General features: G+C 52.6%; 1 protein-coding gene across 3 annotated transcripts in view; it reads left to right on the top strand.

Annotated features, from left to right (window-relative positions):
- The first annotated feature begins 10,748 nt into the window (after positions 1–10,748).
- Positions 10,749–15,270, top strand: part of CRTAC1 (cartilage acidic protein 1) — a 148,492-nt gene continuing 143,970 nt past the window's right edge. For all 3 annotated transcript variants that reach the window (XM_081823685.1, XM_081823686.1, XM_081823688.1), the window contains exon 1: positions 10,749–10,906. In XM_081823685.1, the coding sequence (XP_081679811.1) occupies positions 10,883–10,906 (24 nt within the window). In that variant the 5' untranslated portion in view covers positions 10,749–10,882. The remainder of the gene's footprint in view (positions 10,907–15,270) is intronic.

A 15,270-nucleotide genomic window follows, 5' to 3' on the forward strand; every position in this document is an offset into this window, starting at 1 on the left:
GTTGGAGAACAGAATAGGTTCCAAACCTGAATGACCAATTAAGCCTCTTTTTAAATGACCAAGGGCAGTATCTATAAGATACAAGCTAATTACAGGAATTAACAACAACCACTACCAAAAAACCCAGACACTTCAACTATATCAAATACTGAGGACCAGAAATGCAAGCCATCTTATCTTTACTGCATCTAATATTTTTCTGCCTATCAAATTAAACCGAGTCCTGGCTCTGGCCTCAGTTCACTTCTGGTCCTGGATGTATAGGGGAGGGGGCCGAAGAGGAAGGAGGCAGGGATGACAGGAAACCACAGGAGAAGTGAAAAGGCCTCTGAGTTAAATGCATAATATATTGGTCGAAGGGGCCTTTTCTTCTCTGCCACCCCCAGTGATTCACCCAGCAAATATTTGTGGAGCAACTATTTTTCGAGCACTGTTTTAAGCACTGGGGATGCAGTGGTGCCTGCCTCCACAGAGCTGACATTCCCAGGGGGGAATATAGACAACAAACAAGCATAAGAACAAATCAACGAGATCATCTCCGAGGATGTCTCGCCGGAGAAGGCAATGTGGGAAATCAATGAGGAACTGGGCTTACCGGGGGGCACTTTGGCTGGATGGTCGGAAGAGCACCTTTGAGGAGGTGACCACGATGAGTCGAGACCTGTATGATCCATCATAAGTGATGGGTAAACCAGAGAGAACATTCCATGCAGAGGGCACAGCACGTGCAAAGGCCCAGCACGAGGATGATCTTGAAGAATGGAGAGAAGGTCAGAGTGGCTACAGCTCAGGGAGCCGGGGCTGTGGTATGAGACAAGAGAAGTAGGCAATGGTCCGACGGTGTAAGGCAGGGGACGCAGGATAAGGAATGGCTAGGTGAGGCAGTCCCTGAGGTCAGACAGAGCTGGATTTGAATACCAGCTTTAAGATTTACCAGCAGCAGGACCTTGAGCAGGTTATTAACCTCTGAGCCTCAGCTTCCTCATCTTTGAAATGGGAGTGATTGTTAATCGGACCAACCTCACATGGCTAATGGGAGGAAGGAGTGACAGAAGGCGTTGCCCGTGCTTGCAGAACCCCTGGCATACACTCGGCGGTCAATAAGTTCCAACTTCTACTACCGTGGACTTTTTGTCATGGACCCTCAAGGCCACCCCTTGAGGCCCTGGGCCCCGTTCAGCTGCCACCACTCAGGATACCACCAGGTGGCAGTCTTTCAAGTTTTCTGGTTTCACCAGTGCCTGGTCCTGACTGTTTTCACCATTAGGAAAGGGCAAAAGACCCTTTGGAGGTAAAGCCTGGTTGGGCACAGTGTTCCTGGAAATGTACAGGGAATATTTTCTAATTTCAGCAACAAAGTGTAATGGAAAGAATACCAGGCTAAGAGTCAGATCTGGATTCTAGTCTCTACTTCACCTGTAGACCAGCTGAGCTCGGCAGTATATTTGCTCATTCTGGGTCCCAATGTCCCCATCTACCTCTACCATGGTGTCATCGGGAGGCCCAAGCGAGGTACTCTGTGTGGAATGGCTGTCTAAAATGTACCTGAGTGTCTGTCCCAGCTTTGCCCCTGGCTTGCTGTTTACTTAACCTCGGCTTTTTCATCTATAGAAGGGGCATAAGTATTGGCCTCACAGGCTCATAGGGACGATCGGAGCAGTAAAAGCCCAGGAGCAGTGCCCAGCACATGCAGGTGCGGCTCGATGTGTGCTGTTATTGTTTGTAAAGCTCCATGTAGGTAGATCAGCTTATGAACACAGGCCACAGTGGCTTTGGTTGCGGTGCATGCTGGGGAACGTGTGACAGACGATGAGCTCCCAGAAGACCATGAGTGAGCAGAGAGAGGGGAGAGTTCCACGTAGAGATGAGAAGGGAAGGTGCACAGTAACCAAGCCAGGGAAACCTCTCCTGCCCTACAGTTGATGAAGGAGGAGGGGCATCACCTGCTGGCCACGTCTCCCCAGCCCGTTCCTATTCCCTATCTCTTTCCGCATGAGTTCGGCATCAATTCCCTGCTGCATTGTAAGCTCCTTGAAGGCAGAAAAGGACTCATTCATCTTTGTTCCCCCACTGGCCTAACACAGAGCCCACACCTAACAAGCCCTGGATAAATGCTGGCTGAGACCCATCCATCCTGCACTGTGCAGTGAATTGGTCACATCCCAAAAGCCCCTGGGCTATGCACCGAGCCGGAACTCCTCCAACCCAGCTTAGGCCTCGGATGCTCTGCCTGTGACCTGGGGGTGTTGGTGTCTCTGTGCTCATGTCCTTATCTGTAAATGTGTGCAGAGCATGCCGGAGAAAAAGCACAGACACCAGCTGCATTTGCTGGGCTCGCCATTTGCCCCGGACCTGTCCCTCCTGCCTGGAAAGCTCTTGGGGGGGGGGGAGCGGGGGGAGGAACATGGCAGCAAGGGCTGTGGGATTGCTATTGATAGGGAACAGGTGGGGGAGGGTATAATGGAATAGGCTCAGCATACCAAGAAAGAGCACCCACACTCCTAAATCTCCTTTGCCATATGAGAATCTTGTTGAGGGGGAGGGATCACTCCCTCTCTCTGGGCCTGTTTCCTCAACTCCACTACAGGGAAAATAAAAATACCCACTTCTTTGTCATCAGGGGCATAGTGCCCGGCCCACATAAAGTGCTTCAATGCATGTTGGCTATCCCGATGAGGCAGTGCACGAGACAATGCTTCGTAAATACTAAAGCAGCCCTGGTCAAACTTGACTGCCAAGGTAGTCTCAAAGCAAAAGAAAGCCTTATCCCCCACCCCCACCCAGGGGTCGGGTGGGGGTGTTGTGGATCTCACCCAACAGGAAGTCTGAAAGGCCTTTTGTCTAAAAGATGCATGCACAATTTTGCATTCAACTCCGTGATCTATCTAGATTTATCAAAATGAAAAGTGTATTTTCCATTTCTTACCAGCTAAATTACCTACCACACCTCCTCTTGCCCCCTGCCCCTAGCACATCTTCCAGTAAAAATGGGTCCTCCAGGAAGATACGGTACTTTTACTTGGGGTAATTTGTGGTCCTGGAATCCTCCCCAGACATCCCTATTTAAGGAGTCTGGTGAAAGAACCCTCTTCAGGTTTCAGTATTTGTATTTCAGATTGTAGGGGGCCAGCCTTGGCACCCTGCTTTACTTCAGTAGAATACTTGGCCTTTGTCTGGTTGGGTCCAATCGACTCCTGAGGGTCCAGGATGAGCTCCCGCCCTCCTCACTGCCTCACTCGGTGGCCCCAGCCAGCAGGCAGTAACTGGACCAGCGGACCCAGCCAGCAGGTAGGAACTGGACGGATCAGACAACAGCCAGCCTGCGGGGCTCTCCACTCAGAACTCCACGTTGTTACTGCTGTTCGTTCACATTGCCTGAACCTCTGGCCCCCTGCCTCCCTTAGGCTGCCCTCCCCCTCCCTGCCCCAGCCCCCCCCCCTGCCTTTGAGGTTTCGCTGGCCTCCTGAGATGTCCTAAAGCTCCCCACTGCCTGTGCCCCAGCCTTACACGCAGCTGTTGTAGCCACCTCGCTGGAGAGCGAATTGCGCTCTGGCTCTTAAAGACCTCCAGGGGAGCCGTTTGCACAACCTCTGCAGGAATCTGGTTCTAACATCTCACAACTCTCCCGGAGAAGAAAGCCTTCTTTTCATGAAATCTCAATTCCTTCCTGTTGCAATGAGCATGGAGTTGCTTTTATTCTCTGCTAGTTTGAGCTACACTTAGACAACCATAATTCCTCACAATTTTCTGATTTTTCTCCTTGATCACCAAATGTGGGGAATGTTGGCTTTGTTTCTGGTCAGCCTTCAGCAACCATGTGCGTGGTCCCAGGTCAGGGCTGGGCTCTTGCCTCTGAGGTGTGAGCAGCGCGACGTTGAAATGGAGTGGACCCTTCCAGCACAGGGGTGTGGCTGAGCCAAGGGTGACCCTGTGCTTCTTGGGGTCCCTGGAAGGGGTGATTCATCTGACACTGGTTGAGGGCCTCTTGTGGGTCAGACCCTAAAGATGTTCATGGGAAATATAAAGCCAGGTCCCTACAAAAGAAGCAATGACTCGTTTGACTGTGTGGACGGTAGGCAATGCCCAAGGGACTTAATTTTGCACCTCAGCTCTGTCTCTCGTCAGCTGTGCCAGGTTGGGCAGGCGACTCGCCCCTTTGAGCCATCATTTGTGTCTACCACATAGTAAGTGTCAAGGAGGATTTTTTTTTATTCTGTAAAGTTCTGCACAAACCGAAAGGGTTACTAGAGATTGGGTGGGGAGAGTATGAAGGCAGGGGTACCTCCAGATCTGCTACTGCAGGAAAAAAAGTGGGGTGCTAGAGGTCTGGGAGTAAAGAGAAAGAGATGAAAGTGAATGGTGTTTCAAAGGAAGGACAGGCAGGTGGAGGTGACAGGCTGTGCACAGAGACCGGAGGAAAGAGAAGAATGACAGCAGTCACCGTTTCTGGGATGCTTACTATGTACCAGGTGCTCTGCTAAGTGCTGTGCATCCATTCTCCGATGCGTTCCTTATAAAAGCCTTATAATCGTTTTTATTGTCCTCATTTTACCCTCGCATCTGGCAGTTCATAACAATACCTCCAGACCCTGAAACTGAACCTGTGAGAAATCCATTCTAACTTTAATGGAATGGGGTGTCAAGACGAGGATAGAGTTTTCGGACAAATCAGGAAAGAACCAAGAGGTGCAGAGAGAGTGGTGGGGGAGGGAGGTACTCAACAAACCCTGGTTAATTCAATCACAACGGAGTAATCAGAAATAACTCCCCTTGCATGTTTCAAACATGGATTCCTTTTTCCCAGATGCCATCCATTCTTGTCCACCTGTTCTTGTCAGCCCTCTACCTCTATCTAACCCACCTCCTCTCTGAATGGTCTGGCTCCTCCCTCCTGATCTCCCTCTCTTCCCACACAATTACCCTTTCCGTCTTCTTTTGTGTCAACACTTGACTTTTTGTGGATGACAAGATCTTCATGTTCAGTTTACACATTCAAAACAGACTAGAAACATTCTCCTCCACCCTTTGCTTCCTCTCCCAACATCCTCTCTTCTCTTTCTCCTCCTGATTCTTTCCCTCCTTTTATTTACTCCTTCCTGTTCACCTTCCTCTCCTGTTCACTTTTCACCCATTTCTCTCTTCCTTTGGGGTGGAACTGGCAAGGCACCCCTAGCCCAGAAGCTCCCTGGCTCTTGCTGCTAGCAAATGCCTGCTTCTACTCCCCACCTGCTAAAGGCTCTTTTATTATTCTTCTTTAAACCATGACCATGAGTTCATGTCTGTCAGAAACCTGGTTGGGTTGGCAGCTGGATATGCCAGGCCAGGAGTGGCTGGAACCTGGATCAAGACCTACCCACCAAGGCAAGGCCAGGATCTTGGGAGGTCCTGGAAGTTGGTGGGAGGAGGAAGTGAGGCCAGGTTGAGGGCATTGTCAAAGGAAGTTGGCATGAGGCAGTGGGCAGAGGCTCAAGAAGGCAGTTGATATCAGGGGTACGAGGCAGCAGGTGGTAAAGACTCAGCCACAGGGAGGGAAGTAAAGTATCTGGACCCCAGAATCCTAGTCCCTGAAAACCTGGGTCATGTGGTTGGGTACTAGGATGGGAGAATGCGATAGAGACCCACTTATTGGAGCTGGGAGTATCAGACAGAACTCGGTCAGAAGAAAAAGGTAAGAGCAGGTCCTAGCACCTGGAGCAAAGACAAAGCAGGACCAAGGTCAGCCACAAGGCCAGCCTTAAGATTCAAGATGAAGCTTTCCTGCTGCTGACCTTGGGCTCCAGGGAGCCTCCTGACCATGAAAGGTATTGCTGGCTGGGCATCTCAAGCAGGGATAGAGAGCTGTGCACTCAGGGGTTCACCATGGTCTTGCCTTGTCCCGTGTCATACTCTCAGCTGGCCCCTCAGATTGAAAAGCCACCCTACTACAGTGTGGGAAAACTTCAAAGCACCCAAGCCAACTAGGTACAGAATAACATGATTGTCAGATGTCTACCTGCAGCGTTGCTCCCAGACTCCCCCCAGCCCTAAAAGGCCCTGACCTTTCTAACCAGCTTCTCTAGGATTCCATAATATTCTTTTTCTAGTCTCCCTTCCCAGGTCTGCCCTCTCTCTACCTGGAGAAGTTTCATATAGCGGGCACTCCCGTTCTAAGCTGTTCTGAATTAGCTCTCTCTGGCCAGTTGGAAGTCCACCATGGTTTGTGGCTTCTCTATAAGAGCTTCTGCACCTTCACCCCTACTTGCCTCCCCTCCTGGGTCCATTCTGTGCATCTGTCACTTATAAGCCACTGTTAACACAAGTGTATCTGGAACTCACCAGCCATCCAATAAATATGGGTTCCTTAGAAGAAAGGGACTGCAGCGCGTACAAGTTGGCTTGAGAAGGAGCTGTTTCCTCACTCTCCCTCATACTCCTCATTTCTTGCACAGGTTATGGTTTCTCATTCATTACTACTGCTGCCTTCCCACACCCTCACGAAAACATTCATTTCTTTGGGGATAACCAAGCCTAATTCCACAATCAGAGATTCTCAAATCTCTGAAAGTCAAGAGGTGCATTTTTGTTTTGTTTTGCTTGCGGGTTTGGTGCCAAAACTCATCTGGTGACAAAACCTGACCTGAACTGCTGTGAAGCTACTTTATCCTCACACCTGCTTCGTGAGAACATTCATATTTTTACTGCAGAAATAGTCGTGAATCCCATTAAGAGATGCTGCCCAAGACCTCACTGGGGATGTCTCAGAATGTATGGTACCTTTCTGAATTCTAAAACCCCATTTGGCCTCAAGGGCTTGAGATAAGGGCTTGAGGAACTGTAGCAACCTCTCTGTTCTTTTGTAACAGATCTGTTGGAACAGAAGCATCTCTAAGATCTGAGATTCCCTGGTCTTTTCTTTCCATCTGGAGAATGAGAAGACAGCCAGGTGGATCAGTGAGGGTGACAAGGAAAGCAAGGATAGCAAATCTTCTGATGTGGAGAAAGAAGGGCTGACTTGCGTGACCCCTCTGAGGCTGAACTATAGGGGCGAGCTGGTTCCCAAGAGCCCCCACTCCAATAAACTTTCAAGATAACTGAAATGACACACACGAAATGTCTTGAGATTTTAGAAAATGTAACGCCACATAACCTTTCTGGTATTTTTTAAAGTGTGTTTAATTGGAATAAATTAATCAGCAAACACTGTGTGTTCACTCCGTGCCCAGTTTCATGCTGGCTTCTATGAAGTGGTCAAGTGTAAGGTACAAACTCTGGACTTAAAGGGGCTTCCATTCTGACAGGATGGCCAAGTTTTACGCACAAGAAATAATTAGAAAACTGGACAATATGCATTATAGAGTGCTAAGAAGTTGCCGACCCAGCAACAGAGCAGAAAAGGCAAAGCTCACTGGCCAGAGCAGTCTGGGAAGGTGGTTTGGGAGGTGAGACTTCGTTTGGGTGTCAGAAGATGAGAAAACATCTTAGTCAAGTCTCCCAGATAAGAATGGACAATGTGGGAAGATGATATGGAGAGAGACTTGACTAGAGTGGAGAAGGCTGGAGTCAGGGTATTGGGAAGAGATTGAACTGGCTGGATTGGGTAAGGAGTGTGTTGAAAACGTGTGTCTTAGTCTGCTCGTGTGGTCATAACAAAACGCCACACAGGAATGGCTTAGACAACAGAAATTCATTTTCTCACTTTGGAGGCTGGAAGTCCCAGATCAAAGCGCCAGCAGGTTTGGTCTCCTCAGAGGCCTCTCTCCTTGGCTTACAGATGGCCACTTCTGTCTGTGTCCTCACATGACCTTTCTTCTGTCCACATGCAGAGAGAGAGAGGGAAGCCTCCGGTGTTTCTTTATTTTCTTATAAGGACACCAATCCTAAGGATTAGGGTTCTACCCTATGACCTCATTTAACCTTAATTACCTCCTTAAAGGCTCTATCCCCAAATACAGTCACATTGGAAGTTAAGGCTTCAACATATGAATTGGGGTGGGAGGGGTGGCAAATTCAGTCCATAACAGTGTGCATGCGTCCCAAGAAAGCAAGGTGTGTCTGGGCAGTTTGTAGGCAAGACACCTACAATGAGACAGGCAGGGCAGGGCTGGACTCCGAGTGGACACCGACATGAACTGAGTGAATGGATGTGGAGGACATTAGAGGAATTCAAAATTATAGTACTAGGTCTGCCTGGCTCACTGGCTCAACCCTCACACGTTCAAGTGCAGAAACCAGCTTGTATTCCCTGGAGAACTTCCTGGAGAGAATGTCTCCGTCATTGCCTGCATTTCTCTGTCCTTCCCCAGCACCTCTGGTCTGTTGCACCCTTACTTGGCTAGCTGCAGGGAAGCGTGACATCATTATAGAGCTGTTTTGTGCAGGCAGCCTATTCACATCTGGATGGCTAATGCTGAGAATCCCTGCACTGGTTACTAAATCCGTCGGGTTCAGGTGAGGTGAGGCTCCACAGCTTCGCCAGCAGAGAGAGGTGAGAACAAAAACCAAGAAAGGTGTGCTCAGGTGCTTGGGATTGAGTGAAACTGGTTAATTACCAGTCACTTGCTATCTCCCTGAGTTGGAGTTTCTGGCTAAGGGATGCTCATTGATCAGACAGAACATGACAACCTGCAACTTATCTCCACACGAAGAGGATGGCGGGGACCAAGATGCAGAAGCAAGTGTGGAGATGACTTCTCAGGTGCCAGGGCCATCACCATCTGACTCAGATGCCCTCTGAACACGGTGGGGGTAGTCATGCCGCAGGGTGCAGAGCGGCCTGGACTTTTTATGGAAAGAGCTGGGAATCAGGTGTGTCCTTGGGACGGAGTTTATTTGCTGTTAAGTGAAGGTTCTTCATTTGGGGTCTTAGATTAAATTTTAAGGATCCACGAACCCCCTAACTTTGCATGGCAACGTGTATGCGAGTCTATGATTGAGCATTTTTCTGAGAAACAAACCCATAACATTAATCAGAATCTTGAAAGTTTCAAAAGGGTTCTTTTGATCCCCCAAAGGGAAATGATTATAAGCTACCACCCTAGACCCCTAGAGAAACAGGCTGACATTGGGCAGAGCCCCAGGAAAGACTTGAGATCCCTAATGATCGTGAGGTGATACTCAGAGATGTGCTTGCCCATATGCGTTTGTATATTTTTCTAGAGGAAGGATTCCACAGTTTTCGCCAGATTCTCAAAAGGGTCCACAACCCTCAAAGGACTAAGAACCTGAGCTACTTCCACGGTCCAAAAGCTAGAAAGATTGCCTATGCTTAGCTATTTCTTTCCAGGGGACGATCACAGAGACCTGAAAACAGGGCCAAAGTAGGCTTGGAAGTTCTGCTCAAAATCTGGGGATAACTAGGGCTAGGGGCTAGTTGGCAGGGGGCCTCCATAAAAAAACAAAACAACAACAAAACACCACTGGAATCATTTTAAGAGTTAAGTGCCCAGAAGCCAGAGGGACGGTCACAAAGGCATCAATAGATGGGAAAACAGTCCTAGCTCCCTCCTTCTCCGACGGCGTATCCCCAGGTCTCTCTCTTCCAGAGCCCCGTGCGTGCCCCAGCTTTGCGAAACCGGAAGACTTACTCAAGGAAGCTCACAATTCATTTAGTAAATCCTCACTGAGAGCCTACTCTGTGCCAGGCTCTATTCTAGGTGCAAAACAAAGGACTTGTCTTCAGAGTGTTATCGATCTAGGCCCGTTTCCTGCCCAGTACACGGGTATTTTGGGTACTGCTGACCTAGCTCATTCTTCCCAAGTTTGGCCCGCGTGGCCCCTGATCCAGGGAGGCTGAGACCATCCTGGCCACTGCAGCGGGCTGGGGGTCGAGGAGGGAGTTAGCAGGACCTGTGAGCAGAGCGGTGAAGGAGGCTGGAAAGACCAGGGCCGGTGGGCCTACTGGGAGACCCCAGATTAAGCTCAGCCCCAGCGCTATTGGGGCGGAGGCACGGCGGGGTGGGGTGGGCGCACAGCCGGCGGCGGGCGGGGTGGGGGTGGGGAGGAGAGGACGCGGCCCGCCACCGCCTCCTCCGCCGCGCCTGCTCTCGGAGCTGTGCTCGCCCGCTCCCCGCCCTCTGGGGCCGTCGCGAAGCTCAGCTCTCCATCCTGAGCTGTCCGCGGGAGGCGCTCGGACACGTTCCCAGGCCGGATAAAGATCGGCTCGGCGCTCGCTCCGCAGCGCGAAATCTCGCCATCAGCGCGCCTCGCGCGGCCGCTCCGGCCCGGCCCGGCGACGCCAGATCGTTATCTGCGGGGGGAAAGGCAAGGCAGCGCCGCTGCTCGCGCCGCCACCCTCGGCCCTGGGCTCGCCTCCCTCCCCTCCCCCTGGCCTTCCAGCTCGGCGCTTCCTCCCGAGGGACTCCCGCTTCCCGCCGGCCCGGGGCCCCTAGCGCGCGGCCAGGCGCCCTCGCCTCGCCTCTTCTCGCCAGGCCCCGCTGCCTCCTGAAGGTTACGCGACGCAGCGGCGGGGTGAGGGGGGCGTCCGCCCTCGCCGCCGCCCGCGCCGCCGCCCACCCCAGCGCCCGCCGCGCCGCGCGGGGTCGGCCGGGCTGCCGGCTGCTGCCACTGCAATCCCCGCTCCTAAATCAGCGCTGGGAGGCGTCCCCTCCCCCACCGGCTGCCCGCGCTCCCCGCGCCGCGATTGGCCGCGCGGGCGCCCCCCGCCCGGGCCCCCCCCCCCCCGCTCCAGCTGCCGCGCCATTGGCTGCGGGTCTCCGCCAGCCTTTACATAAGCCCGGGCGCGCTCGAGTGGAGTTGTATAAAGCGAGCGAGCGGTGGCGGGGCGGGAGGCTAGAGGCCAGCCCGGTAGCGGGGCTGGGAGCTGGAAGGCGGCGGCGGCGGCGGCGGCTGCAGCGAGCGCCCGCGCTCCGACGCCCCCAGGCGGTGGGGCTGAGAGAGCCCGAAGATGGCTCCGAGCGCCGACCTCGGCGTGAGTACCTGCTCCGGTGCCCCCACTCCCTCAGGCGGAGAAAGTTTCTCCCGCCCTGCACGCCCCTCCCGCCCTGCACGCCCCTCCCGACCCGCCCGCAGGGGTGGCGGGGACGCCGCCGGGGAACCGGGAAGACGGACACCGCCACCGAAGGCGGCGGCGGCGGCTGTGCTTCCAACTTGCAGAGAGGCGCAGGACCCGACCGGCGCGCCGAGCCTCCCCCGCGGGCTGGGGGCGAGGCGGGCGCGGGGCTGGAGGTGGAGAGGTGGGAGCGGGGGGTGTGCGGACCACAGCCCGCCCGGCTGGCGGGGAAGGTGCTAGGGGCGCGCTGGAGGTCAGCCGTTTGGGGAGGGGGCACTGGGGCTGCGAGGGGGGCGGAGCAGGTGAGGAGGGATGTGCCGGGGGGTATTTGGGAGTCACCCAGCGGGGCTCAGCCTCGGACCGGGGAAGCTACTGGCCTCGGGTGACTATGCTGCCAGGATGGGGAAGAGCCCCGGGGAGCTGGCGCTTCTTCCCCGGGGAAGCCGAGCTCCTAGGCACAGCGCTGGGTGGCAGAGAGCTCCGGGAGCTAGCTCCGCGAGCGGCGTAGCCGCCAGCTGCCTTTGCTGGACCGAGGTGTGGTCTCCTCGCTCGCAGCCTGTCTCGGGCAAACCAGCTTCAGGCATTCCGGGGAAGCCGGGGGTCCTCCTCCGCCCTTTGGGGCACGTGGAGGCTTTGATGGGGCAGCAGGCCAGGCTTGGGGGCATGCCCAACAATGCAGCGCGCCTCTTCGCAGTACAGTAGTTGGGAGCCCTGGTTAGTCCCGTTTCTGCAGAAACCAACTCAAGAATCCAAAGTCATCCCAGCCTGGATGGGAGTCTCCCAGAGTGGTCGCGGAATGCTCCTGGAGTTGGGAGGGGGGCGCTCCCCTTCCTCCGGGAATGACTAATGAATATTGCTGGCGGTGGTGGTGGGGTGTGCACCTAGTGTGGCTTCTGTGCGTCCCAGGAGGTGCTTCAGCTCTCCAGGCAGGACACATTCTTGAGTCACACTTGAGATGTCTTCTGGGATGGGTGCAGGACTTCTCAAGTGAAGCCAGGTGGAAAAGAAGGGAAAAGGGTTCCAAGAATAGGGGACAGCTCTGTAGTGCTGTCGGGAATCAGGGGAGAACTCACTGGGAAAGAGAATCGCTACTGATGGGAGATTTTTTTTTTTTTACCCTGATGAATTGGGGCTGGAGATACCCAAGACTGAATCAGAGCAAATTCAGAGTCATGCTGTACCTCACTCTGGGCCATGAGGAAAGGGAGATGGAGGATGGAAAAGTGGGAACATGGCGGTTCTTCCACTATAGCTCTTGAGGAAGTATTTTCTCTCCCTCTGACTTAAGAACATCATTCTGGCAGCAGGTCCTAAAGTCAGTTTAAGAAGCAATGAAGGGAGTTTAGGGTCTTGATGCTGGCACGGTGGACCACAATTAGAATATTCTGACTTCCAGTTGGCACTAATGGACTCTGGAGAAGGTCAAAGGCAGGCTGCTCAGTTGGGATGTATTCTTCACCTGTACCCCATTCCTGAACACCGTGGGTGTTTTGAACTCCTAGGGTAGCTGCTTCAGCCTGGAGATCTTCTATGGGGGTTATCAATCCATACCCCCAAACCCAGCTCCATCCTCTGTCTGCAGTCAACATTTTTCTGCTGCATTTCCCAACACCTTCTCTCCACTGGGGATTTGTGCAGCGAGATACCTGCTCGTTGCTCTTTCTTCCCTTCTCTCCATCTGGGTTGCACCTGGCGTTCTGAACCCTGATGTTTATTACTTGGCACCTTGATGTTTGCTTAAGACGTTCTATCGCTGCACAGGAGTGCCCCTGTGAATGTGTGGACCAAACGCCTGTGTCATTCTAGGGAGTCAGACCATTGTCGAGAGAGGACCACGGACCACAAACGCAGTGCTATGAAAGTGCTTATGACAGTCTCCTGTTGTCGGTCTTTCTTGCTGCCTGCAGAGGTGATGGAAGGTTAAAGGTGGAGCAGGCTCCTTGGTGTCCAGTAGGGGGCGCCAAAGGCACCCAGCTCAAGACGACTGACTTTCCCACTTCTTGCCCTTCACTGACCATGGTAACCAAACACTTTGGGCAAGCCCAGGCCACAGCCCCCCAGCCCTCACCTTCATGATGGGAGCCCTGCTACCACAGGCTTCCTGGACATCAGGTGGTCCTGTGATCTCAGGTGCAATGGGGCAGGTGCACGCACAACATTCCAGGGAAAGAGCTGGTGTTCAGTCCCACCTGCTCTCTGAGATCATTCCTCTGTGCTTGGTTCTGGCGGGTCCTTTGAATTCGTTAGGAGCTCATGGAGTCCAAGAACATTAGGGCTAGAAGGGAGGATCCTTGAAGAGCATCTAGTCCAACCTCATCCCATCCCCAACACTCACATGCATACTTAATTCACAGATGAGAAAGCTGAAGCCCAGTCAGGGCAAGTGTCTGGCCCAAGGTCACATGGCTATTTGGTGGAAGACATTGGACTAGGTCTCAGGATTCCCAGTTCTCTACGCAGAGCTCTTTCCAATCCTGTGATCTTCTTCTTTACTGTGGAGATGGACGTGTATTCTCAGCACACTAGGTACTCATAATTGTTGACATTGGCAAATTAATAAATTTAGTAAATTGGGGGAAATTTCCTTCAAATCAATTATTCAGAGCGAGGAGCAGGTAAAGTTCTTGTAATGTACATATACAGGTAATAGAAATTCCGACTTGTTTTTCCCTTCCATCTACTATCTTGTCTCGTTATTCCAAGCAGTCTTTTAGGCAGAAACAAAGCAACTCCAGTTCTCAGTCCATGAATGGAGGAATCAGAAGTGCCCAGTCCCTCACTGTGGTCTTGGAAGCCAGGCCAGAGCTCTTCCTTTCTCTCATTAGGGCATGCTGCCGGACGCTCTCCCGGTCCTGCATCACACCACTGCCCGTGGCACCTCTAGTACTCAGATCCTGGGTGAAGTGGAGAGTTCCCAACCATTATTTGCCCATTTCCCCATCTTTGCTGCTCCCAGCTCAAGGGCACAGTGCTAGGTTGTTCTATTTTTGCAAAATCCTCGTGTTAGGGCTTCTTGGGTGACCTGGAAGATACTACAGTTTCCACTGCCCTTTTTTTGTTCTGTGAGTCTGTCGACATCTGAGCTGGGCCCAGGGAAGAAGGCTTGCTGAGTGGCCTGTGGGCCGCCCCTCCGTTTCTTCCCCCCACCCTGTTCCTTTGCACACGGTATAGAGCTCCTCTGGGGTCCCCTCGGAGCCTCAGCAGACTCAGTGGTGACCCTCAGGAGGAATCAGTGCCGCCAAAGCCAGGATTCTGAGAGCCAGATCCTCTTCTGTCCCTAAAGCTCACCCAAGGGATGCTTGTTGCCAGGAAAGATGCTTGAGTTTCCTCTTCTCCTTCAGGCTCACAGGCAAGTTGGGTCTTAAGTCTTCAGGGGGAGGAGGGAGGTAGTAAGATTATGTGGACCACCAGAGAGCAACCCTCCTTTAGGAAGTGGGGTTCTGAGAGGCTGTGCTTGAGATCTGCGCCAGCTCCTGGCTCTAGCTGAAGAAACGTGCCTGCATTCCCAAGGCTTGGTCTAGTCTGGATATGGAGAAGAATATAATACATGAAATATGGCTAGAGCACCAGATCTCTGGACTTTTGGTTGACTAGGGAAAGGACATAGAGTTTAAGAAGTGGCATTAGACCCTGAAAAATAAGAAGTCACCCTTTCCATGAGCCCCACTAGATGGGTGACACTTACTTACCCTACTCTCGTTGGGAAGGCAGCCCAGTGTAGTAGAAAGGATACAGGCTTAGAATCTGGCTCCCCCACTTACTGGCTCAGAGACCTTGGACAAACTGCTTAACCACTGCAAGCCTCAGTTTCCTCCTTTGTAAAATGGTGAAGCTGGCAACCCTGTGATAAGGGTAGAATAGTGAAGATCAAGGAAGATATTCTTAAAATGCCTCTGCCCTTGGCAAGATGTAAGGAGGTATTCAGCTGGAAAGAGATATTATTGCAGGATCACTGGGAACCACACTGAGTCTTCCTTTTCCAAGCAAGCGAGGCTGAGTGTCCAGGGTTGCACATCAGCCTCTGCTCACAGCAACATCTGGGCTGATGGACAAGGCCTTCCTGGCAGGGCTCCCTCCTTGCCTTCTCCCCTCCCCCACCTTGGGGTTTTCATTTGGGGGTTCTGCCATACTTGGGGAAAAGAAATTTTACAGATCCCAGGATAATTCTGAATGTGATGACGGCCCTGAGCTATTGATTCCTAAGGAAGGATCTTTGTGCTGGGAGAAGCCTTCCTCAGAGCCCAGTGATTTAAGAGTGCTGACAAATCCGTGCTCACCGAGCC

This window comes from Leptonychotes weddellii, chromosome 6, assembly GCF_054177405.1.
Source record: "Leptonychotes weddellii isolate Sample4059 chromosome 6, ASM5417740v2, whole genome shotgun sequence".
NCBI classification, from domain to species: Eukaryota; Metazoa; Chordata; class Mammalia; order Carnivora; family Phocidae; genus Leptonychotes; species Leptonychotes weddellii.